General features: G+C 47.0%; 1 protein-coding gene and 2 pseudogenes across 1 annotated transcript; 1 reads left to right on the top strand and 2 right to left on the bottom strand.

Moving 5' to 3' along the window:
• The first annotated feature begins 3,519 nt into the window (after nucleotides 1–3,519).
• Nucleotides 3,520–7,851, top strand: LOC136544207 (cellulose synthase-like protein E6; annotated as a pseudogene).
• A 9,565-nt stretch (nucleotides 7,852–17,416) lies between these two features.
• LOC136542063 (serine carboxypeptidase 1-like) lies at nucleotides 17,417–21,263 on the bottom strand. The gene is made up of 8 exons (XM_066534338.1): nucleotides 20,885–21,263; nucleotides 20,612–20,719; nucleotides 20,219–20,493; nucleotides 19,874–20,119; nucleotides 19,696–19,802; nucleotides 19,511–19,597; nucleotides 19,296–19,401; nucleotides 17,417–17,632 (listed from the first exon to the last, which is right to left on the bottom strand). The coding sequence occupies exons 1-8, from the start codon at nucleotides 21,261–21,263 to the stop codon at nucleotides 17,477–17,479; spliced, it is 1,464 nt and encodes a 487-aa protein (XP_066390435.1). The 3' UTR covers nucleotides 17,417–17,476.
• Nucleotides 21,264–21,818: 555 nt separating this feature from the next.
• On the bottom strand, nucleotides 21,819–25,374 carry LOC136542064 (probable RNA 3'-terminal phosphate cyclase-like protein; annotated as a pseudogene).
• Nucleotides 25,375–26,543: the final 1,169 nt, after the last annotated feature.

The raw sequence follows: 26,543 nt of genomic DNA, 5'->3' as shown, positions 1-26,543 counted from the left end.
TAGCACGCAATGACACATGATTTATACTGGTTTAGGCAACATGCCCTACATCTAGTTTTAGTCGGTCTGTGACTTTATTCGTGAGCCTAGGTGCTCGAAGTTTGTTGTGGGGTTACAAACGAGTAAGGAATAAGAAGGGGGTGTTAGAGGTCCGGTTGGACTCTGATCCGAGTGGAAGAGAGTGATGGATGCTCAAACGTGCGCTAAGTATTGAAGCGTATGCTCTGTGTGTCCAAGCTTATCCACCGTTGAGAGCGTGTAGACTATATCCTTTTAGGAGAGAGCGCATCCCCTTTTATAGATAAAGGGGATAGCTTTACAAGTCAAAGATGGAAAGGGAGAGAGTGTGTATGGGTGCTACCTAGTCTTGTCGCCCACGCCATCGGATACGGCATGCCATCGCCCGCCATACTGTTTGGAGAGAATTCCTTATTTGACACTGGGAAAATGAGTCGTTCATTTCTTGGCCCTGAAATTTTCTTCGTTCCCTATTTGACACTCACTTCAACTTTCATCCCTAATTTGACACTACCGTCAAATCTGTTAGCTAACGGTGTTAACTGGCTGTTAAAAAGACATTTTTGCCCCTAGAAAAAAAAAAGCGGCGAAGCAAATTTGAGAGGAGAAAAAAACCTGCACCCGCCTCTGATGCATGCGCCCAGCTACAAAAAAAGGCGCAGGTTTTTTTTCCTCTCAAATTTGCTTCGCCGCTTTTTTCTAGGGGCAAAAACGTCTTTTTAATAGCCAGTTAACACCGTTAGCTAACGGATTTGACGGTAGTGTCAAATTAGGGATGAAAGTTGAAGTGAGTGTCAAATAGGGAACGTAGAAAATTTCAGGGCCAAGAAAGGAACGACTCATTTTTCCAGTGTCAAATAAGTAATTCTCTCTACTGTTTACGCTGCCATCGCCCACCTGATTGTTCATGACCTGCTGTACCTAGCAGGCTGCACAGTGTTCATCTAGGACGGCAAACGACGGCGCCCACAATACTGTTTGTGCTCTGACGCGTCTGACAGGTTGTATAGTTTCTGTCTGACATGGCCAGACGGCACCATCCTGCAGGCGCGCAGGGCATGGCAGGGTACAGTCCTCGGTATTGTGGTTGACTTGAGTGCCTTACCTTATCTTCTCTGCCTGCTTCCCAGGCCCGCACCGAGCAGGCGTCCTGGTCGGTCGTTCCCAGTCGGCCCCGACTGTGTTGATAAGGAAAGAGAGGCGAGCAAAGGTCCGGCATATCCTAGGTCAGAGGAACGGGGTCGGAGTCGGACTGTGGTTCCATCACAGCCAGGCCTTCGGGTCGGGGCTCCGACCAGGTCTCCTGGCCAGAGGTGCCGGTCGGGGACTGGATCGTGGTCTCGGCCTACCATTGTGTATCTGGGCCGGCCCAGACGCATGCTGTCGCTGCGCTGCCTACTGGGCCTAGTATTGCAGGGAAGCAGGTCCATTGGGAACCTCGGGTTTATGAACCTGACATTAATTGAAGAAAGAGAGAGTAGGAGGAAATGGTTTTCTTAATAAAAAATCATGTCTACACGGAAACCAAGACATAAAAGATGTGATAGGTAAATGCGGGAGAAAGAAAATGCGTGATTGGATAAATAATGATTCTGTTGAAATTATTCATTGGCAACATAGTTTCTATGTACAATGTCTACATAAATTAATAGCCATAGAAACTACTTGTAGGTTTATCTAGCACTGCGACTGTCCTGAAACTTTTATCATCCCTACTATACTATGGCTACGTTTAGTTCACGAAATAAAAATTTTTGTATGTCACATCGGATGTTTCGGGGAATGTTGGAAGGGGTTTTCGAATACTAATAAAAAAACTAATTACATAGCTCGCTTGGAAACTGCGAGACAAATTTATTAAGCCTAATTAATCTGGCATTAGCGCATGTTAGTTACTGTAGCACTTATGGCTAATCATGGACTAATTAGTCTTAAAACATTCGTCTCACGATTTTCAACCAAACTGTGCAATTAGTTTTTTTCGTCTATATTTAATACTCCATGCATGTACCGTAAGATTCGATGTGATAGTTTAGGGTGAAAATTTTTGGGAACTAAACCATGCATATGCCATATCAGCTTGAAATTCTCGTAAAACTTTCAGAGACTGGCCTTACTGAAATAACTAAAATGCACCATGGATGGAAGGGAAATAACCTGCATCTATCTCAAGCACGCAGGGTCCACCATTGTCGCTTTTGAATTCTAAACGCCCTAATAATTGCCGACCGCCCCCCGGCTCCCATTAAAAAATATGCACTCGGCCATTGATGCCTGGCGCAGGGCATTTCTGTGGTCTGGCTCTGACCACGCTTCCGGGGCCAAGTGTCTCATTGCCTGGGAGCGCGTCTGCGAGCTGAAAGAAGATGGTGGCCTGGGCGTCAAACGCCTGGAAACCCAGAACGCCGCACTGCTGCTCAAGCTGATCCACCGCCTTCACCATCCAGGGAGCTCCGCGTGGGCGAGCTAGGTCACCACGCAAGTCGACTTGCCGGACCTGAGCGGCGCCCTCGATGGGGCTCACTGGTCGGCCCTGCGCTAGCTGTTACCGGCATACCAGCGTATGACCTCGGTCACGGTGGGGGATGGCCGCAACACCGACTTCTTGAATGACACTTGGCTGCTGGATGCTCCACTGGCGGATCGACTACCGGCCTTGCACAGCCACGCCGACGCCCGCGTGCGCTCGGTGCACGACATCGTGCACAGGGGGATCGAGAACGTGCTCCAGCGACGGCTCTCCACCCAGGCATCCCAGGAGCTAGCTCTGCTGACACAGCTCCTTGGCGATGTTACTTTGACGTCCGCCCCCGACGAGAGGTACTGCAGCTTTGAAACAGAGGACCACAAGCTCCGGTCGGGCTTGATCTACAGGGCATCCATGCGCGGCGAACAGACATGCCCAGCCTTAGACTTCGTCTGGCGCAACTTCGCTCCTCCACGAGTTAAGTTCTTAGGGTGGCTTCTGACAAGCAACCGTATCCAATGCAAGACATCTCTCCGCCGCAAGCACATCCTCCAGAACACATCATGTCTGGCTGCCCCTTCGCCAGATCGTTCTGGAGACACATCGGGTGGCATGCTGATGCTATTGCCCCGGTGGACGAACTATGGAAATCCACTCCGGCACTCCGCCATGTTCCTGGATCGGCGGTGAGCTCTCTCATCCTCCTCTGTTGCTGGGAGCTGTGGAAGCACAGGAATGATGTCGTGTTCCGAGGCTTGGCCCCCAACCTGAACAGGATCATGGCCGCCTGCAAAGAGGAGATTGCGCTGTGGTGCTGCCGGCTGCCTAGGAAGAGCAATGTGTTGCCAGTAGTTGGAGTTCCCTGCTTAACATGTAATCCACCACTCACCCCGTCTTCTGTATGATCTACATGTAATTGGATAGGCGCCGTGCCCTTCCACCCCCGGTTATTCCGGCATCAGTGGAATGAAAATTCAGGTGGGGAGGCCACTCTCCCCCCGATGTTGACTTAAAAAAATACACTCTCGTTGAATTCTAACCTGCATCTATCTGGAATGGTTTTGAGCAGGCTCGGCGACAAGCTCCCTTGCGTGGACATCTTCGTCTGCACCGTGGACCCGCGGTCGGAGCCGCCAAGCCTGGTAGTCTCCGCGGTGCTCTCGGTCATGGCGTACAGCTACCCGGCTGACAATCTGAGCGTCTACCTCTCCGACGACGGCTGCTCGACCCTCACGTTCTACGCTCTGTGGGAGGCGTCCCGGTTTGCCAAGCTCTGGCTGCCATTCTGTAGGAGACACAGCATCGAGCCGAGGTCACCGGCCGCATACTTCTCGAAGACCGATGTTAAGCTTCGTGCTGCAGGTGCGTTGTTGTGCAGCGACGAAGAATGGTCACTAGTCAAGGTAAATAAATAGGAGTATAAATACGCATGCTTTCATTTAATTTCATCTGGAGATCGGTTGTTGTTGTTCCTTCCCAGCAGGGCAGGCAGAGGCCGGCCGGCCAGGCGGCCGGTTTGCAGTAGTAGTGAATGCTGGCTGTACGTGCAGTAGTACAGCGTTTGCTGCAGTACGTAGTAGTAATTGATAGCTAATCATTCGTGGCCTCGTGGGGGGCTCGCGCGCGAGAAATAATTATCGAGCTGCATGCATGCTGCATCGACACTGTACTGATCATCCATGTGTTCTTGGTCGATGAGCAGGAGTCGTACAAAGAAATGACCGACCGCATGCATCGATTCTGCGTCCTTGCTGGGCAAGGTTCCTGAAGAAATCAAAGCAATGCATAAGGGATTTTACGAGTGGGATTCTTCAGAAGTTACCTCGCAAAATCACCAGCCGATTGTTCAGGTGGTTTATTTGTCAAGCCTGGTATAGTTCTAGGTTGTGTTCTTTCTGTTCCAGAAAACTCATTACGAAAAATAAAGACGCTTAACTTTTGAGTCATCTACATCTACAATATACATTTTTTTTGTGTCTTGACTGATGAGATAATGAACACCACCGAGCCTAACATTTGTATCCCCTGCTAGCTAGGTTTTGATTGATGAGAAGGATCGGAGCGTAGTTGACAACGGAGGAAGCATGCTACCTACATTGGTGTACATGGCACGCGAGAAGAGGGCTCACTATCACCACAACTTAGGCTGGGGCGATGAACGCTCTGGTGCACTCACGTCATCAGTCTTTTACTCCGGAATGCATGCGCTTCACATTTTTATCATCAACATCCGATCAGTATATGTTTAGTATCGTCTATAGTACCAAGATATATAGCTAGCAATAATACTATCCTAGTCCTTCAAAATAAGCACAACTTCCATCTTAATAATATTAAGGCTAACACAGAGCAATATATACACCAATCCTGCAGGCATAACGTGACGAAGTATGTACGTATTATCAAAACAAAAAAGTGACCAAGAGTCGTACCACCGAACATTTCTTTATGGCATTGTATGTTGTATCTACTGAAATTCAGATAAGGGTGACGTCGGTGATAAACAACAGCCCTATCATCCTGAACAAGGACTGCGACGTTTACTCCAACAACAGCGATTCGATCACAGATGCACTGTGTTTCTTCATGGATGAAGAAATGGGCCACAAGGTTGGGTTTGTGCAGTACCCCCAGAACTACGCCAACTTGACCAAGAATGACATATATGGTAACTCCCTCAATGTCATCAACGAGGTCAGTGCAACCAAACAAGAAGTTACATGCTATCTTAAAGCTATCTACTACGATCTGACTTCATTCCTTCTGAACCTTGACATAAATACAAGATGAAGTACATTATTTCATACATCTATCTGTCAAAAATCTGAAGGTAGAGCTATGCGGCATGGACGGTGTGGGCGGCCCCGCGTATATCGGTACCGGATGCTTCCACAGAAGGGAAGTCCTCTGTGCAAGAAGCTTCACTGAAGACTACAAGCAAGATTGGGACAACACAGGGATCACAGCAGCAAAACCTCAACAACAAATCGACGAGATTGAAGAGCAAGCCAAGTCTGTAGCGACCTGCGCCTACGAGGCAAGCAACACGCAGGGGCGTGAGATGGGCGTAAAATACGGTTGCCCGGTGGTGGACGTCATCAGTCATCACCGGGTTGGCGATCCAGTGCAGAAGGTGGGCATCGGTCTACTTCAACCCGCAGAGGAAGGCGTTCCTGGGCCTCGCTCCGACGACGCTTGCTCAGACGCTGCTGCAGCACAGGAGGTTCGGCGAGGGCAACTTCTCCATTCTGCTCTCGCGGTACTGCTCGGTGTTGTTTGGGCATGGAAAGATCGAGCTGCCGCTGCAGCTGGGCTACTGCATCTACGGTCTATGGGCTCCAAGCTCGTTACCTACGCTGTACTACGTTATCGTCTGGTCACTTGCCTCCTCAAGGGCATCCCTTTGTTCCCGGAGGTGGTGATTCTCAGTGCCGGTCCTAGATTCAAAGGGCCTCTGACGATCTCATTGCAACGGTCCTTTTTGACCATGCATAAAATCTTATAATATATATACACTAATTTTACTTAGAAAACGAAAACAAATTCAATAACATATTTTTAATTTAACATGTCTGATAATTATCGAGGAATAATGTAGATTAAGCAATATATTTGTAGATGTATGATAATTATTGAGGAACAATGTAGATAAAAAAAACAATATATTTGTTTTCTTTTCTCACCCATGACAATTGTTTCTTAGGTAACATTCTAAAATTCTAACACCTCAATTAGAAGAAAAATATGACTATATGGGTATAAAGTTCTAAAAGTCTGGAATGCTATACAAATAATTAATTTGAATTAAAAATAAAAAGGAAAAAATACCTTGGGTCTAAACAACTGATCGGTGATCGCAATTCATAAGAAGCCAAGAATCAAGATGCCATCGTCGAGGAGCCCTGTCTGGTCGCCGTCCTCGTGCGCCATGTCCGTGTCTTCGGTAGTCTAGCCCTTCGCGGAGGCGCGGCTCATCACTGTGGGTAGCACCTTTTCGCACGCCTTCACGTGCGACCGTGAGCATTTTGAGCTCGCCACTGTCGTCATCAATTCATCCGAGCTCTCTCAGCTTAGGGAATTGTCGACCCTAGTAGTCCCAGACTGCAACAAGCCAACCTCCTCGACTGCCTTTCGCCCACTTGGGGAAACTAAGGCGGTGGGGATCGACCCCACTGACCCAACCAAGATGGTGTAAGATCAAGACCCAGCTCCCGGCCAAATAGGAATGTGAGCTCGCCGACTTTATATGCACCAATCGCGATGTCTTCGCATGGAAACCTTCCGACATACCGGGCATACCGCGGGAGGTCGCCGAGCACGCACTACGCCTCGTCCCGGGCTCAAAGCCCGCCAAGCAATGCCTGCATCACTTTGACGACAAGAGGTGCAGGGCCATAGGTGAGGAGGTTGCCAAACTTCGGGCAACCGGATTCATCAGAGAGGTATATCACTCTGACTGGCTCGCCAATCCTGTTCTTGTTAAAAAGAAGACCAGAAAATGGAGAATGTGTGTTGATTATACTAGTCTCAACAAGGCATGTCTGAAGGATCACTTTCCTTTGCCGTGCATAGACTAGATAGTCGACTCCACCTTAGGATGCGAGATCCTCTCCTTTCCGGATGCCTACTCAGGCTACCACCAGATCGCGATGAAAGAATCCGATCAGCTCGCAACCTCGTTTATCACCCTATATGGTTCGTACCGCTATGTAACCATGCCTTTCGGCCTGAAGAACGCTGACGCCACCTATCAACGGTGCATGAAGCAATGCTTCGCCGATCAAATCGACCCGCTCGACCAACCTAATCAAGTCGATCCGCCAAAACCAACAATAGCCATCTATGTTGATGATATTGTGGTCAAAACGGCTCAAGCTTGCGACCTGATCGCAAACTTGGCTGCAATGTTCACGAACCTCTGAAGGTTCAACATCAAGTTGAATCCCGAGAAATGTGTTTTCAGGGTTCCTAAGGGGAAGCTCCTTGGATACATCGTGTCCAAACATGGCATCGAGGCCAACCCCCAAAAAATCATGGCCATCTCCAACATGGGCCCTATACGCAACATCAAGGGCGTACAAAGGCTCACCGACTGTTTGGCTGCCCTGAGTCGATTCATCTCCCGGCTCGGTGAACGAGGGACGCCTCTCTACAAACTTCTCAAAAAGACAGATGCTTTCGTCTGGAGTGAGGAGGCACAGCAGGCTTTGGAAAGCCTCAAAGCATCACTGACATCGGCCCCAATCCTCATCGCTCCTAAACGGGGAGAACCCCTCCTCCTCTACATCGTGGCAAGCAACCACGTGGTGAGCACCGCCCTAGTCATCGAAAGGGAGGAGCCAAGACACCACCTTAAGATCCAATGACCTGTGTACTTCATCGAGGAGGTACTCACCGACCCCAAGGTCCGGTACCCCTAGGTGTAGAAACTTCTATACGCTGTGCTGATGGCGACCCAGAAGCTCCTACACTAATTCACCGAAGAAGATAAAGGCTGCTCGCCCTCCGACGGGGCGACGCTCAGCTCGGTCGAAGGTGGGGCGATGTTCGCTTCCGACCTAGGCTCCACTCCATCCATAGGCTGGGTGATGTCCTCCTAGCACATGCCTTCAGCTGTGCTCGCACGGCGAGCCTCCATCACCCATTGCGCAGAGATTTGCTCTGCCACCAACTATGCATGTGGCAACAAGCTTTCCCCGAGCGCATGGATGGTGTCAGAGCTCCAGCCGTCGGCATACCCACTGCAGATGGCGGTGAAGTCTAGGTCTAGGTGGTGCGTCGCCACCGAAGTTAGCACGCCTGATGTCCTGTAGAACATCCCATCGGAGATGAGGGCCTGAACCTCATCTGGGACCTCTGCTAGTTGGATGGCGGGCGTGCTGGTGCTTGGTGCTGACTCGAACACCTCCGTGATGATGACCTAGGCGACATTCTGGATCTGGTCGAGCTCCTTCTCAAGAGCATGTCACTCTTCAAGGGACTTGGCCAGTGCCTCCGCATTCCAGCCAATCATCGCCATGGTCATCTCCAGGTCCTGCTCCAGTGACCCAACCTTTCCGCCCAGCTCTGGAAGAAGGATGACAAGCTCAAAAGCAAGCTAAGGAAAAAAACCAAGACATCGAAAGCAGAATAGATACATACCAAGGTGGGTGTTCTCAAGGATGGAAAGTCCTTCCTCCTGCCGAGACACCTGCTCACATAGCCCAGTGTTCGCCTCCTCCGTCCCCAGCACCTGGCACAAGCACTTCCTGGTCTACCTCCGATCGGGCCTTCCGCTCTAACTCTAGAGCCTCTAGGGAACTCTAGAGCACCACCTCGGTCTCTGCTAGGGACTTCTAGAGTGCTGCCTCGGTCTTCGCCTGGTGAACCTTCACCGCATCAAGGCCCCACTCGGCTACAGTCGCCCTCTCCAATGCAAGTTGTTCCACCGCCCATGCCTCCATTGCCTCAGCCGCCCAGTCTTGAGACTCACGGCGGGTGGACTCTAGCTGGCGCTTGAGCTCGGCACCGCAACACCGTTGCCTCCTGCTCCATCTAAGTGTGCTCCTCCCAGAGGAAACAAAACTTGCAGCTCGACATCTCCTCTAAACCCTACAAAGCAAGAAGCAAACATGCTAAGGCAACCAATGAAAGACCGAGGAGTCAAGGACGAGCACGGAAAACCTACCTTGGTGATGCGAGGCAGGTCGACCATAAAAGCCTATTGGATGACCTTAACCCACTCCAAGGCCTCCTCAAGCCTTTCCCTAGTCTGGGAGAGATCAGACTCCATCGCGAGTCCTCAACCCCAACCATGTCCCAGAGCTGTAACTTCTCCTCATCCCAAAGGATGAACTGCACCTTCCTTGGGTTGCTAGGGTAGGGCCACACTAGGTCGGTGGTTGCCCCTAACCCATTGGAAGGCCCAGTCGATGACCGAACCACTGCAAGCTCCTGTGATGGTGGGATGGCCGGTGGCTCCACCCTGGTGCCTACCTCACAGGGGCAGGGGATCTCCACCTCCTTGACCTCGCGGCCCTCCGATGGTTGTTCTACCACTGGTCTGGCCGTGTCTCCTCCTGACCCTGACAACTTCGACTAGGAGGGCGAGCCATGTGTCCCTCCACCGGGTGAGGCAGGGAGCCTGGTCTCCCTCCCCTCTTCCATCGTAGCCGATACAGGAGGGATCACGAGGGTCACCTCTGACCTGGCCTCCACCGTCACCACTAGGATCACTGCCAACACCGTCGCCACCACTGCCACCAAACTTGTGACCGACTGGGAGGGCGTAGCCCTCAGAGGGGAAGGTCGCACCGCTACCACCCTGCTCTCCCCACCGCTCGTCGCAATGCGCTGCAAGGTGGGCCTCCACTCCTCCCGCACAGGAGGCGGGCCGATGCTCAATCCTATCAATATCTAGCCGCTATCAAACAAGTATAGGTCAGCCACACTAAAAAATCTCAAAACTATGAGATCAAACAATGCATACCGAGATGTAAGTGGTAGGGCTCTAAAGCCCCAACCCACTGGCAATAGGCCCACCAGGCGAGGACCACTCACGGGCTACGACACATGCCCCCCCACTTCGACCGGGGGGAGTCGACCCGATCGGTTCCTGACTGGCCCATGAATCGCCGCGACCACTGGCTCGAGGCGCGCCCACCAGAGCAGCTGGCGGGGTGTCCCCCCATTGAGGGTCACATGTCGGTGCTAGCCCCAAAGAAGCACGGGTGCAAGCCTGCTCCTTCGACCACTTGGCCCACCCTGCCATGCCCGAAGTAGGTGGGGACAAGGCTGGCAATGTCTCCGAAGGCCACGGCGACCACGTCCACTTCGCCTCCCACTCGCCGACGGTGTCTAAGCTGGCAGCGTGCTTCCTTGGTGTGGGAACATCACTGCGCCTCCCCATATCCCGCCCGCCACTGGCAGACATGGCCACAGGCTCATGGCGCTCCACCGAGGTCATAATGACCTACCGGCCTCCCTCATCCTCGGAGATCATGTCAGCACTCATCTCCGTGGGGTCCTCTGACTCAAGCTCTGCCTCGATGCCACTCCTATTTTCCATGGCCCACACATGTCGGGTGATGTCCTGCTCCTTCTAGTGCTTCTTTTGAGCCTTCTCAGCTCTCTTCTTCTTCCTGTTGTCCACCTCCTCCTTTAGAGCGGCTTACCGAGCCACGCCCTCCGACCCCTTTGGAAGGTGCGGCAGGGATTTATAACTGATAAGTCCCTACAAAATGGATGAGTTGAAGTTAAATTATAGGAGAGCGAGATCGGTGTGGAAAGGTCTAGGCTTTCCCTTGAGGGTCTCCCAGGTCTTTAGTTGCAGCACTCGGTCGAGTCGGCTCTAGACTTCGTCCTTCGCCAACTCCACTGACGATGCGTGGTCGGGGTCCATCGGGCAGGACTATAGCCACATTGGCCGGGTCCTTTCTGCCAGCGGGGTGACCTAATGGTGGAAAAAGGTGTGGAACACCCTTGTCCCATCGAGGCCGTGCTGCACCGGATTTAGGAGCTCATCCCCGATGATATCCAGCTTGTTTTGCTAGCTGGAAGGGCCCCACGACCAGCTCTCCCACCTCTCCGACCTTCTACCGGTGAATGGCGAGAATGGTGCCTCCACCGGGTTCCTGATATAGAACCACTGCCTATGCCACCCCCGATTGGAGTCGCAGGGGGTGTACACGGGGTAGGCGCCCGATGCACTTAGCTTCTTCTATAGGGCGAAGCCCTCAATCGGTGCTGTCCTAGGTAGCATCCCCTCCAACAAAGCTCGCCTAGAGAAGATCCTCCGAAAGAAATCCACATGTGGCTCCATCCCGAGGAAGGCCTCATAGACGGTGACGAAGCCGACGACGTGCAGCACCCCAGTCGGATTGAGGTGTTGTAGCTCCAGGCCCCACTCATTAAGGATACTATGTAGGAACCAGTGCGCGGGGTACCCTAGCCTATGCTCATGGAAGGCAAGGAAGGAGATGACCTCACCGGCCCAAGGTCGCATAAAAGCCTCCCCCACAGGAGCCACATAGTGTGCCACCTCCTTCGGCGGCAGCAGCCCCTTCTTGGCGAAGGTGACCAGCACCGACTCACTTACACTAGATGACCTCCAGCTCAACATTGCGCTCTGGGTTCATGAAATGGACCTATGAGTTCTCCTTTCCCTTGCTCTACCCTTTTTTCCTAGGAACCGCCGCGGCACACGAACGCTCTTGGCGAGAAGGAAGAAGGAGGAGAGGCGACAGTTGGGGAATAGGCGAAGGAATGGGATGAAAAACCTCTCCCTTCCCCTATTTAAGGAGGAGGCATAGCAGTTGGGGAAAGGTGAAGGATTAGGGCGAAAAACCCTCTCCCTTCCCCCATTCAATGCGGATGGGATGTAGTGGGACGTGTCCTGACCGATGGGATGCGCCCTGCCTGATGAGACGACACCTGGTTAGACTAGATGTGGCTTGGGCATGGCCCACCACTACCATATGCTGAGCATGAGAAACAAGGCGCAACCATGCGCAAGCAGCCCTCTGCCTTCCTAGGCAAGACTTGGAAGGGCCCAACAATAGGATCTCCACCAACAGAGAGACCAACGGACTTCCTGAGTCAATCAGATGGCTCAGGCAAATGCTGAGAGATAGGTAAGGAGCAGAGGGACACCGTATGTGGGCCATGCCGACTCCGTCATGAATGACTAATGTGGATCCCATTCGGACATATCCGATAAAGACTACTCAAGCCTGTCACTTGAGTCATCGAGGTAACTCTATCAATCCCTCTTACTTTATTTTCTGAATGCATAAAACATTCATTCATCCATTCTCATACACGCATTCACACATCCATCCATGCACGCATTCATTCATCCCATACATCCAAAGCATCGCATATGCAGTTGATGCATCAAAACGCTCCATGTTGTGTCATGAAGCGGTAGTTGCCTCATTCAACATGAGCAACGACCAATCGGGGTTCAAAGGCTGGCCCATGAAGGGCTCGAGGCCACCCCGCATCAAATAGAGCCAGGGAGAAAATGCAGATGACCCTCAGCGGCCCTCGCCCAATCTTCTCCGAGGTAGATAGGGTCATCTCAACCTTCTCATTTGATCCTAACCTCGAGCCATGCCCACAGAATCTCCATCGAGGGGAGGCCAGTGGGCCACCTAAGTCGATCTCTAGAACAACCCAGGCATCTACCGGGACATAGGTTAAGGAGCAGTGGAATGCCACATGAGGGCTATGCCGACCCTATCATGAACGACGGACCCAAATTCCACTCGAACGTGCCTGTTAGCGAGCTCACTGAGCGCGTCACTCGAGCCATCGAGGCAAGCAATGTTAGCTCAGCCCCTTCGGTTATGAAAAAACCATAGACATGGTCATGCACGGAACCAGACCAACCCCTACCAAGCCCAATGGGGCTTAGGGGCTTAGGTCACCCGACATAGACTCAAGAAATCAACCGATCATGCAGGTCGCAGGCGGGACAAACACAGGTGAACACCTCAAAAAATAGTCTGCGGCCCTAGGAAAAGAGTACCAAGATGCTCAGCCTCCAACCGACTCACCAGTCGGATACAGGCTCAGAGGCTACCCCCACGGGTGCGTGTCAAAACAAAAATTCCTCCGCTGGCAACACAAAAACCCCCTAGATGATTCTCCCTGAATTGCCCAGGGCTACACCCACGGGTGCGCTCGCGCACACCCGCCGTCAAGACAAAAATCCCCCAGACGATTCTACCCGAATCGCCCGGGGGCTCTGGGCTCTTGTTGGGTTCATAGACCCAGGGTCCCTCATGGACCTACTTCCTAGTAAAAGCTCAGCCTAGCAGACGACATTGTGAACGACGCGTAACTCCTGGGCTAGCCCAAAAAACCTAACGACAGGCCATATCCAGTCTCTGACTGGAAGGCCTGGCCAAGGAGGAACGACGCTCGTTTCCAACTCTGGCCCGCCTCTCCGACCGAAAGGCCTGACCAAGGAGAGGAACGACTCTCGCTTCTAACTCTAGCCTACCTCTCCGATTAGAAGGCCTCGCTCGCTTCTGACTTTGGCCCGTGCTCTTCGACCGAAAGGGCTCACTCGCTTCCGACTCTGGCCACCTCTCCGACCAAAAGGGCTCGCTCGCTTCTGACTCTGGCCCACCTCTCCGACTGGAAGGCCTGGCCAAGGAGAGATGGCACTCGCTTCTGACTTCGACCGTCTTCTCCGACCAGGAATACACCGAACCTCTACTTATAGCTCTTCTCTGACCGGGAGGCCAGAACCGACTAGGGAAAGACCGACCGAGGATGCCCGCTTGGTGAAGGCCTAGGAAACGGATAGAGCAAGTAAGGCAGAGCGCTCTAGTCAACCGCAATACCAAGGACCGTACCCTACACACCTGCAGGACGGTACTGTCAGGTCATGTTAGAAGGGTACTTTATATCCTTCTAGATATGTCAGAACACCAACAGTGTTATGTGCACTGACATTTATCCTACAAAATGGTAAGCGCCAACATTTGCCATACCAGAAGAAGACGGTGGAACCAAACACATGCATCCAGAAATCAACAGTGTTGTGGGCGTCGACAAACCGCCTTGTACTCAACAGCGTGGGCAACAAGACTAGGTAGTACACACACTGTCTTTCTCACACACTCTCTCTCCCCCACACACACTCTCTCTCTCTCTTGTAAAGTTGTCCCCTTCATCTATAAAAGGGGATGTGCTCTCTTCAAAAGGACGATCGATTCATTCCTGATTCTAGCGATTCACATAGACAACAGACGATTCTCTCTGCGTGGCTCTAGAACTCTAAAGCCAGATAGAGCGCACGTTGGAGCTCCCATCACTCTTGGCCCTTCGGTCTAGAGTCCGACCGGACCTTTGATACCCTCCATCTTACTCGCTCTCGTTTGTAATCCCACAGCAAACTTTGAGCACCTAGGCTCAGGAATAAAGTCACCAACTGACTCAGACTGGATGTCGGGTACGTTGCTTGAACCAGTATAAACCCTATGTCATTGATTGCTAGGCCACATCTGATCATAATGTATGGCAAAACGATAAATATTTACTAGTTGGTCACTTTCCGCACCAACACTTACATAAATCAAACTTCTCTAATCAAATGTTGCAAACACCATGAAGCAATGGCAGGAAGTTAGTTTGGAATGGGAGCATCGTCTTGTTTGGATCCATGGTATTAACAACTAGTTGGCTAACCTTTAGTCCCTAAAGATCTAAACACGTGGGCCAACGGATTTGCTAATACTTAGCCAAGTCTCCATGCCAAAGAAATTCTCATCGACAATGCATTTTGTATGCAGGGAATCAGATGGGTAGCACATGAGACATATATTTATACTAGTTCGGGTACGAGGTATCCTATGAACAGTGAATAATCGATCTCTTATCACGTATGCTCGGGAATTACAGGGGCACTGATACATTTGTCTAGCTATGCAAGCCTAGCTAGATTCTATGAGATGTTGACTATTAAGTCAGTTACAAGGAAATCTATCGGATCCTGGTCGTAGAATTAGTGACTTAGTCTTTGTGTGCCTAGAGATTATAATCAACTAGAATTGTTTGGATAGGTGGCTTGCAACACAAAGTAGAGCTAGAGCAAAATTGCATTTTGCCATTTGTTGTACTAATGAATTTGATCTAGTGATTTTGTTGATTTTTTTAGACTCTTCACCCCTCTAGCCATTTAGGACCTTACACCTGGCCAGTTTTTTGAGTCTAGATTCAGTTTTACTTGATCTAAACTAGCCCAATATCATGGGAAACTTGTAGGTTTTGTTTGAGAAAGGTGTCCTACTAGGATAAAACCACTCCTCTATATATTAGAATATTATTGCCGATTGAGGTAATCTAACTACACAATCGACAAAATTAATCTACTACCTCTCTTTTACCCTTTTCCCATCTATTACCTCTCCTCGTTCTTCATCTCTGCTACATGGTCGGTGGATCGACGACGATGAAGCTCAAGAGAGATCAAGCCGGCTAGGGCACCCCATAGCCACCACACACACACCAATAGGGTCCCCCCTGGGCAAGTGGGGTTTTGGGTTTCAAGAGACTTCATTGGCGTGTCTTGTGTATCATGCTCCTGATGAGGTTCCTCTGGTGACTTGTCTTGTGTATCGTGCTCATTGTTGGAGGCACCAGATAAAGTATTCATCTATGAGCACACTATAGGCGTCAGCCGACTTGAGGGTTGGCTTGTCTAATCTTTGGCCCACCTATACCAAGCGATCTAGCTCCTTACTAGTGTGGTGACCTAATTCGCATCAACACACTTTTGGATGACTCCGCTAGGGAACGTTGGTTCGGCTGTACCCCATGGTCTGGCCAATCTTTCTAACCAAGCCAATTGGTTTAGCTATATCCCATGTCTGCACCTAGACTTGTGGTAAAGGCAAGTAGTGATGGGTATCAACTAACTCCTGTCACTATGCAGCTCCCTTTAGTTGCCATCTCGATCCTACAAAGGCAACAGACTCAAAAGTGATGAGTTCATTGTCAATCACTTGTTAGTGCGGTAGTGATGGGCATCAACTATCTCCTATCACTATGCAGCTTTACCTATGGCATGGTGAGGCTTATAAGTTATAGCCTATCACTAATGACTAAAATGTGATGCTCCTATTTGGGGTTAGAAATGCATTTTTCATGTATGTATCAATCAAATCTTAGTTGTAGGGAGTTATTTTATGTTAGATTGGATCTAGATTTGCCCGATCTACATCAAGATGCTAAAGATCTAGGGTTTGTTTGGTTTGCTATCAAAGGTCACCATGCCGCAACATAGCTCCCGCACCACACCTTTCGTCATGCATTTCGTTTAGCGCATTGCGACACAACCTACCATTCGCTAGTTCATTTTTGTTTCCACCAACTTTCTAAGGTGTGGCAGATGAATCGTCTGTCACACCTTTGACGTAGACCATACATGCTTCTAGTTAATTTTCTATTTCCCCTATATCTCATTGGTGATGACCATGGCCTACACATATCTATTACGTGGTGTGTAGATTTTTGGACTTGCAGTGATGTTGGAATTAGTAGTGGGTTCACGTCTACACTCAAGGATGCCTGTGGATTAGAGATTCACCAAGCTTCGCTGCTACGAATAGAACATCGATGTTTTTGTTTGATTTTAGCGCCAAGGGCTTGTATCCAAACCATTGTAATAATCTTATTTATGTAGTTTGATGTTGTATGGTAATGTAATCAGTTGAAAATAGATGCCCATAATATCCTAGGACTATCAAAGAGGGGTAAAAGAGTCAGAATTTTGGTTTTGAAATTCTAGTTTGTTTTAGTTTGAAAGTGAACTATGAATGAAAATCAATTTCTATAAGTGGATTGTTTTGTCTCTTAAAGTAGTCCATTTCCACAAGTCTTGGGTACGGTCACATCAGGTGGCTAGGGGGGTGTTTGATGTGTGAAATGAGGTAGTCCATTATCATTTCACTCTTTTTTTGTTTGTTTTGAGGAATAAGTTGATCTATATAACCTCGTTCCTAATCAAGATAATAATTAATACTAGTATGAGAAATAAAGTCATTTCATTAAATTTAAGAGAGAGACTCATGATGCATTATTTCATCTAGAACGGATTGATTCACACAACCAAACACTCTAGAAACAACTCTAGAAAGACGTCACCAATAATCCAAAGAAATATAGTGTTGAAACCTAAAGAATGCAACCATACTCATGGTCATTACATTGGAAAACAGAAGGTTGCCCAGCTTTAAAGAAAAATAGGATAACGGAGTGCACTGTCTCACATGCATAGGAAACAATCTTTGTGCATAGTACTCTTGTCACTTCACACAGACCGAAAATCCATGTCCACTAACGGAAAACATGAAGCTTTAATTATAACAACCACATGCCATATAATATAAAACCACATCAATCAAAGTTATACTAAATGAAAAGTCCCAACATTGTCTCACAGAAAAGTTTTGCTCCTGTTTATTGAGTTTGCCATTGAGCATATAACCCTTGAAGGAATTACTGCTCCATTACGTATGGTGGGAGCACCCCTTTGAAAAAGGAGTCCAATAATACTAATGCTCTCTCGGGCTGAGAGGACGGAACCATATGACCAGCTCCTCTGACAGAGGCAAATGTGAATCCTCCCTTGTATTGTTGAACATATCCTCCAACCTATAAGCATAATCATCAAAATTCACGAGCCAAGCTTATTATAAACTTGTATATATATATATATATATATATATATATATATATATATATATATATATATATATATATATATATATATATATATATATATATATATATATGTGTGTGTGTGTGTGTGTGTGTGTGTGTGTGTGTGTGTGTGTGTGTGTGTGTGTGTGTGTGTGTGTAAGGCTTTATTCTAAAGATGAGATTTCCATAGGAAATAAATCTATATCTTACTAGCCCATCAACCCAAGCTCCCGCATGGGCTAGAACCATAGAAGACATATTTATTAGATGTTTATGTTTAATACCTACAACTAATAAAATTTACTTATATTAATGTTTTTTCTTTTGTCATTTTTGGATGCAATACATATATAGAAACTCAGTGATTTCTATTCATTTGCTTAACTTATTATCTATATGGCTTTTCATCCATATATACATACCTTCCCCCTCTGCATAGCACCTTCATGTACCTTTAATATGCATTTATTGAAAACCCTAGCTTAAGTAATGGTGGATCTTGTTGCAGCCCATGTCTCATGGCACCACCATTAATCTAGATTTTGATTTGAAAATTTTAAATTTATTAGTTGCTATAATATTTTATCCTCAATTTAAGTTGAAACTTTATGTTTACTGTATCTTTTATCCACTCTCGTTTTGTATTTTATTAAAAATAAAAAAAAATAGATTGTAGATTGCACTCTGAAGTACTACGGTGGTATGTCCATTTAAACCTGCATGAAGTGCTCAAGATCGGTTTGAGGTATATTTTGGTTTTTTTTTTCAAATGATAGAAGTGTGTAATTTAGATACAAACTAAAGGTGTTACTTTATATTATTTTTGTTATGGAAGATGTGGGTGATTTAGATGTAAATTTAGGGGTTACTTTGAATTTTCTTTATTAATGATAGATGTAGATAATTTAGATACAAAATTAAGGATTTATTTTAAATTATCAGAAGTGGGCCATTTTGATGCAAATTCAGGGGGTTATATGATAGATGTGGGTAATTTAGATATAAAGTCGTTACTTTATGAATTTATCATAATGGTATAAGTGGGTAATTTTTTAGAAAACATAATACATCCAATGTCTTAGTGGTGGTGATAATTAGAACCTACCAAATTAAAAGCCATGTTTTTTTTATTTTTTATTTTATAATTTTTAGGATTTATTATTTTTCCTAGCACACCTTGTAAAACTTAACATGGAGACCTTTTTGAGCTTCAAATAGTAACACACTCTGTTCTAAGTTGCAGTTTACTTTCACGTTATTATAAGTCAATCTCCTCTAATTTTAACCAAGTTTTTATAGAAAAAAATCTACAACGTCAAATTAGTTTCATTAAATTTTCTATGAAATATGCCTTGATAGTTGTTTGAACTTATAAATGGTACTCTCTCCATTTCAAATTATAAATCATTTGTCCTTTCTAGATACGGGTGCATAGAAAAATAAAAGGCAAAATGACTTACAATTTGGAAAAAAATAAAGAGAGTAACATTTTTTTTCTAAAAGCTTAGTAAAATTAAGTTAAACTAAATTATAATTATTTGGAACATAAGAAATACAAACTATTTGCAGCAATAGAGGATGGTATAAATATTACTTTGGCATGCATAGAACTTACCTCCTTGTTTACTGTCCACGGACGCCATGGAGTTGTGATGCGAAGGTTAAGATCATGGATAGAATACCTCGTTGCGGGAAGTGGGCATACGGAATCAAAATCGCCACTGAAATTTTTTCATAATGGCATTATTTTCATTTGTACAATACATATTACTACTATATGTGCTTTGGATAGTTTAATTTGTCAACACTAAAAAAACGCCACTAAATTACCTAAAAATCCAGACAGGTAACTTCTTCTCAACTAGCCATGAGATTGTTGGCACCATGGAAATCGGTGCATCTGTCCAGTTCAAGTTTCTGCAAAAACCACACGAAGTTGGAGGTGAATACTTTGTAATTACTCCTAGCTCACTAATATTATAACGGTGGTGATGGGCCCAATTAAAAGATCTTACGTGCATTCGGACCAATTTGTCATTCTAGCGTGGAAGGCCTTCTGCACTGCTGGGTCATTGAGGTAGGAATAGGTGTAATAATCGTTGCATGGATCATATCCAGGTAACTGCAATATGTGGAAAATGTTATATATAGAACCAAATATATGAAGTGAAACATTGTGAATCGTTGCCTTACGTAGCCACTGGGGTAGTATGCTCCGTTGGCCGCGTCAACACAGATTGGAGCATAGATGTTGTAAGGATCAATTTGTCCAGGATCGAAAGCATCCACAGCGCCATTGCATAGCACACCATCTGAATTGTCAAAATTGCAGTGCCTGGTTATGTTGTCAAATACCTCGTCTGACATCAACCCATGGCTCCAGTAGTAGTCAACTGTACCCTTGAAGTTCATATTCTGATCCAGAAGTGGATTTCCAACCTTGAAGGAAAAGGATATATATAACCATTATGGACAATTTTGTTATTTTACAAAGCTAACTATATATAACCTGCTGCAAAGAAAAAATCGATTTGGTACCAAGATGCCCCGTAGGTTTATTGCCGTCTTGCTGTTGTAGGAATTCTGGATTAGGATTGTGGCAGCAAGTTCAGGCACGTAATGTCCGGCGTAGCTCTCCCCGGAGATGTAGAATGGACGGCTTTTGTATTCGGGGAAGCGTTCCAGCCAATTAACCAAAAACAAATACGCGTCATTAGCTGTCCTTTGGTCTCCACTGCGGTCGTAGTCCGAGGATGTGTTGGAGTAAGAGTATCCGACACCCGCCGGCGATTCCAAGAAGATCACATTAGCCACTACATATACACCGTTTTTTTAATTATTAATCCCGTTAGATCGAGTTTTCCCATCAAAAAATATACATATTGTCGATGAGTTTCCAGCTTAAGCTAAAGAAAGGCAGTTACAAGTTACCATTGTTCCAAGCTTTCTTGTTTCTACTCAGCGTTTTGTTGTCGCTATTTACACGGAACGGGCCGAGTTCTTGCATTGCTCCGTTGCCAAGAGACGAGCATCCTGGCCCTGCAGTGGACGGTTATTACCAGGTTAATTACCCATGCATACTGATGCATTAACATGCAGAAACACACGCATACTGACATTAATGAACTCCAGAACTAGTATATTGTTAGGTTCAAACTCATTGCGTGCAACTGCTCTACCACAATTCAGATAAGATATATGTACCTCCGTTAAGCCACAGGAGGAGCGGCTTTGTCGAGGCATCCTGCGGCGCCTCCACGAAGTAGTAGAAGAGTGCCCGGCCCTTCTCCTTGTCGACGGTCACATACCCGCTGTACTGGTCGAAGTCGACGTCGTCTGGTTGCCCCGGCAGCGCAGTGATCTTGTCAGCTGCCTTCAGGGCGCTCTGTTCGCTGTCGGAGAACCTTGTGCTGACCCTGTGGCCTATGTTACTCACCTTAAACGTGCCCTTGTCGCTACGACTGTCCCTCCTAGACCTGATGAATTTTCGCAGTTGATCCTCTTGGGACGCATCTGCGTGCAATGCAGCAGCGCAGATGATGAGCAAAGCGTAAAAGAGAGAAGAAGCATTGTTGCTCCTCATCTTCACGGTGGTGAAATGTATGTCTGTGCGAGATTTACAATTCGCTTGCTATGGCCTATGGGTTTATATAAGCCCCAGAAGTAGGACTGAGAAGTGTTTTTTGAAAGAGCAGTTTTGGATTCTTCAATGGCTATTTCTCGAGTGCAAACGAACACCGAAACGCTTCGTGCAGCTAGCTGTACGCCTTGTACATTCTGCCGTTCTATGATCATTGTTTCCTCAGGCATATCTCCGATCCGCCATGGTTTCTTTTGCGGAGATGGCAATGGTTCCCATGAGAAAGGACATGTTGCCGGCTACTTTTTTGCCCCCCCTTTTGATCGGTTGTTGCCGGCTGCTGAGAGCGGGCATGTGGGTCGATTAATAAGATCAAGCGAGGCCGTTAGGAACGATGATTTGGGAGGTAACCGATGGCAATTTGCATATGCTGTGTAACCCTTGTCGCAATATAACCTTGGCTAGATGTAGGACTAATGGTAACAGATCCATTTGAAAATCGTACGAGCATATGTCATACATGCAACGTATATACATGGCCAATATTTGCACAGTTTGTTTTCTTTCGAACGTATCTGCATAGAATGTCAGACTGGGAATCAATACTTTTTGTTTCAAAAGGAGTGTACATATTCAGAGACTGTTGACAGAGTAATTTAAAATAGTGAAGCCGGCATAGATGCCTTCAAATTTAGGTTTTCGGTCTATAATATGCGCGACCTCTAACAGAATTTCATCAGGAGCAGCTAAGGGGAACTCCACTGCTGTTTGCAGTTACAAACAGGGTCTCATAGTAGTCTCTTGATGTATCATGAATCCTTGATCAGATTAATGGTCCTGTTTCTTATGAAACCTTCCGAGCAAGATTCTTCGCTCTCGCGCCAACACATTTTAATGTAACGGTGTTCGAATTGGGATCAGGCTTGATGATGAACTTGACGTCAAGAAAATCTCTGATGTTTCGAAGTGTGTCTATACCATATGGAGTCAACTGTCCCACACGAACCTTTGATACATCAGGTGGGCATAAAGCACACAGGATAAATAGGAGGCTCTGCAAGCATTTAAGAGAAACTCAATAAACAAAAACGTTTGTAACTTATGCATGGAATATTACCAGGATAGACAACAATTAATTTAAGATGGGCAAACATAAATGTACAGCACTGTCAGTCCAAGAGAGGACATCAATTTGTAAGAGAAGTATATTGTTGAAAAAAACATTTTCATATCTATTAATCCACAGGCCATGTAAAACTTGCAGCTAGACACAAACTGGCCCAAAAAACAAAATGCTTCACTGCCCTGTCTAAGCTTCGCTGAGCCCATAACAAGATATAGGGCCATCATCAAGCATAACATCAGGCACAACTCAGAAAGACAGACCTGATGTGTAGAGTCAACAACACCTCCTTGAGCCACCTCTTCTAGTAGCATTGATGCAGCTTGAACACCAAGATCCTCCGGAGAAGTCAGCTCAGGCTTCTCAGATTCTTCATGTATTTCATCAACACTAGGATAACTCACAGTGACATCTACAGAGAGCAGGCATCCCGTAGTGGTCTCAGCAACTAATGATACACCATAGCCTGGTGACCTGCGACATACCAAAGAAAAGTTGAAAAGATCTGACAAATTTCTGAGTGACAACTCACAAGAGACAACAGGAAAGAATGCAGTTATCAAAATTCAATAGGATTGGAAAAGGAAAACTACCTCCCACCAGCAGAACCAGATCTATGATCCGTGTCTATATGAACATCAGGAATGAAGCAATTGAAGATTCCACGTGCAGCATATATAATGCGGCTTTGTAACTGTGGTGATACTCTAGTGGAGAACGAAACACCCCTTATCCTCTTCACCATACCTTCATCTACCCAGTTTGCTGCCTGTGAAAGTACTTAGCATCAGATGTCAATGCCAGCAGAGTTGACATATAATCAACAGGAAATCAAAATGAAACGCACCGTCAACGTGCTATTTATATTGCAAACCCGGAGAAACACCTCACCACCACCAAGAGGAGGAGATCCACGGCTATCAATATTTAGAGCGAAACCCTCCAGAGGAACACCAAAGTGCTTGAGCATATGCAAGGTTGTTGTCTTGAAAGTATCCACAGAAGGGTCCTTTGTATCATTAGTGATTCCTAAAAGCAGGACACCAGTTTCAGACTTTGAAACAATACATGACACAGCCATCCTTGAGAAGAAGATAATTAGAGATGTGACTTGTGAGGGTTTTTTTTAGTTATTGACTACATTAAGCAGGTCACCTAAAAGTGCCAACAGCTCCACGACCTTCTTCGGGAAAATGCAGGACATACGACCTTGCCTAAAAGTCTCAGAGTTATGGATTACAAACACAAAAATCTGGAATGCTAACTGAATTGAGCAGGTACCCATTTGTATCTTATGCTGGCAGCCATCAACATCAGGGATGTGCACCTCCAAAGAAGCATATACGCAGTTGGCAAGACGCAAGAGAAACTCAATACCCAGCGACAACACAAGGCTGCCAAGGCTGCCAAGCTTACAACAGCCCATCCTAAAACTGTTAAAATGTGAATGGACCTTTTCTTCAGCCACGTTTCAAAACATTTGCACGGAAGCTACAAATAAGCCTTAGCAGCAGGGGAACAAGTAGGCAACTACTCCAAACACATAGACAAGCATTGTACCAGGTGTGGCATAGTAGAAAATGAAGATAATCTATTTTTCACTTGTTCTTTTTCTAGGGTCGTTTGGTTTTCAGCTACACCACCGATCCTAGCCGATGAACCCAATGGAGGACAGGTAATACAAGCACAAATTGTGGCACTACTCAGCAGACGAGGGCAGGACTACGGAGTCTAGGACTCTTCATCCATGATAATGGGATCTCAATCCCAGGAGGCATCTTCATCCAGGCCCAAAAGCAAGAAGTACAGGGACCTCTTCATGCAGAATCACAGGGTGTACACTCGCATCCATAGTGGTGAATGCACTCAACTTCGGCCAGGTGAATCATATTACAGACATCCAACTTCACGAGAAGATAACATTATTGAGCAGCTAGCAAGTCTGGAGAGGTCGACCTCTATCAGCGGGTTCTCCAGCAACAACAAAGAAAGACCCTTTGTATAATGGAAATTAGGCTGACCAAGAAACAAAGTAGCTGACAACCTAGACCCTTTGTGTGCAAGAAAATAGGCCAACAAACAATCAAAGTAGCTCACAACGTAGCCAAGGAGGCATTGGAGGCACACTTCTCATTCAACTTTGCTTTCATGTAACCATGTAGGCCACTCTATGCATTGTCCCAACAACAGGTGTTGCAAAATGTACACTAGGGTGATTTCCACCTCATTTCTCTGACTTGCTTTTAATGAATAAAGGTGGTGCCAAAAGAATTATCGTGAGGGTATCAACCAGCAACCTGACACTTAAAGCACTAGCACAATTCAACTACTTTAACGAAATTCAAACCAAACAATTTCTATTGAAATCAGGTACAACCGCAAAGAAATTCATCCAGGAAGAAAATTTCCACACACCAAATTCTTTGGAGCAATCCATTTGGCCTGACACTTAAAGCACAACATAAAAATTCTTTGGAGCAATCCATTTGGCCTGACACTTAAAGCATAACATAAACAGATGAGGACCTTACCTTTGAGCCGAATCGATATAGGAGCCCTCGCAAATAGACCAAGCAGTATGAGCGGCTCAAGGAAGTAGCCAATGCCCCGGTGCACCCCGCAGTCGTGCTCAAGGCCCTTTCCCCCTATAATCACCCCCGGCCGGTACTTCAGCTTCGTTCCTGCAAGCACATACAAGCAACACCCCCCATAAGCACCAGCACCCCCAGAACCAAACACAAAGGCAGGACGCACAATACAATCAAGCTCACGGGGGCAAGTCCATGCCTGTATCGTTGAGCTCGATGGTGTGGTGGTCGGAGATCTTGTCAAGGAGGCGGAGGAGGGAGACCTCGTGAGGGCGGAGCCCCGGGGCCGCGTCCCCGGAGCGGATGTCCACGATGGTGACGACGGTGGAGGTGAGCATCGCCAGCACCAGCCGCTGCCGGAGAGACGCCGGCTCTTGTCTCGCCCCATCTCTGGGGACGGTCGCGCGGCCGGCGCGGAGGCGGAGGCGGAGAGGGGTTAGGGATTTGGCGCGCGGCGGCGAGGCTGGTTCCGGCGGGTGGCCGCAGCTTGGGGGAATTTGATTGGGAGCAGTGGAGGAGACTGACGTGTGGGGTCGGATATAGAATTAGCAGGCCTACACTGAAGTCTCCTGGGCCTCAAGTAATGGCCCATGTAGTGAGGGAGGTGGTGAAGTGTCGCCACATGATTAATTTATTATCTGCTCAAAAACACATGATTAATTATTAATTTACAGTATATTTGGTTTCATATGTTTATTTGAGTGCCTTTTATATCCCTGTCATGACTGTATTAAAATTAGTTTAAAAGATTGCCTAAGAGCCGGTGAGCCTATGCACGCCCTTGATGTTGCGTATAGGCCCATGTTGGAGGCAGATGTGATTTTTTCGGGTTTGGCTATGATGCCATGCTCGGACACGATGTATCTGAGCAGCTTCCCCGTAGGAACCCAAAAACACATTTTGGGATTCAATTTGACCCTGAACCTTCGAAGGTTTGCGAATGTGGAAGCCAAGTTTGCGACCCTTGCGCAACGACGAGAAAACGTTGCAGTAGGCCCAATTTTGTTGCAAAAGGTAGATGTTACAACTAAATCGCGTTCGTTGTCAATGGTTGCAAAAAGTCACGTTGCAATAAGGTATTGCAACCGTTGCAAGTTTGGCGTTGCAACAGTTGTGGTTTCTTGCAACCATAGCTATATGTTGCCAAGCATGGCAATAGGATGTTATCGCAACGTTCACGATCGTGGCAATATAAGCACTTGCCACATCCGTTTTCGTAGCAAGAAGTGGTACATGCAACGACCGATAGTGTAGCAATAGAGACATTTGCCACGAACAACGTCGTTGCAATAGTCTATATTGCCACGATAGAATTTTGTTGCATAAGGTGTTATCGCCACGACCTCTAGGCCGTGGCAATTACATCATTTGCCACACAATTTTATTCGTTGCGAGAGATCATAAGTTATTACCACGACCATCGTGCCGTGGCGATAATATCATTTGCCACATAATTTTATTCGTTGTGAGATATATTATTGCCATGGTAGTCATGCCGTGGCAATAATATCATTTTCCACACAATTTTATTCATTACCACAAATTATATTGCCACGCACGAGAGTTCGTTGT

Source organism: Miscanthus floridulus, chromosome 3, assembly GCF_019320115.1.
Source record: "Miscanthus floridulus cultivar M001 chromosome 3, ASM1932011v1, whole genome shotgun sequence".
Classification (NCBI taxonomy): Eukaryota; Viridiplantae; Streptophyta; class Magnoliopsida; order Poales; family Poaceae; genus Miscanthus; species Miscanthus floridulus.
This window is presented reverse-complemented; position numbering and strand designations above follow the sequence as displayed.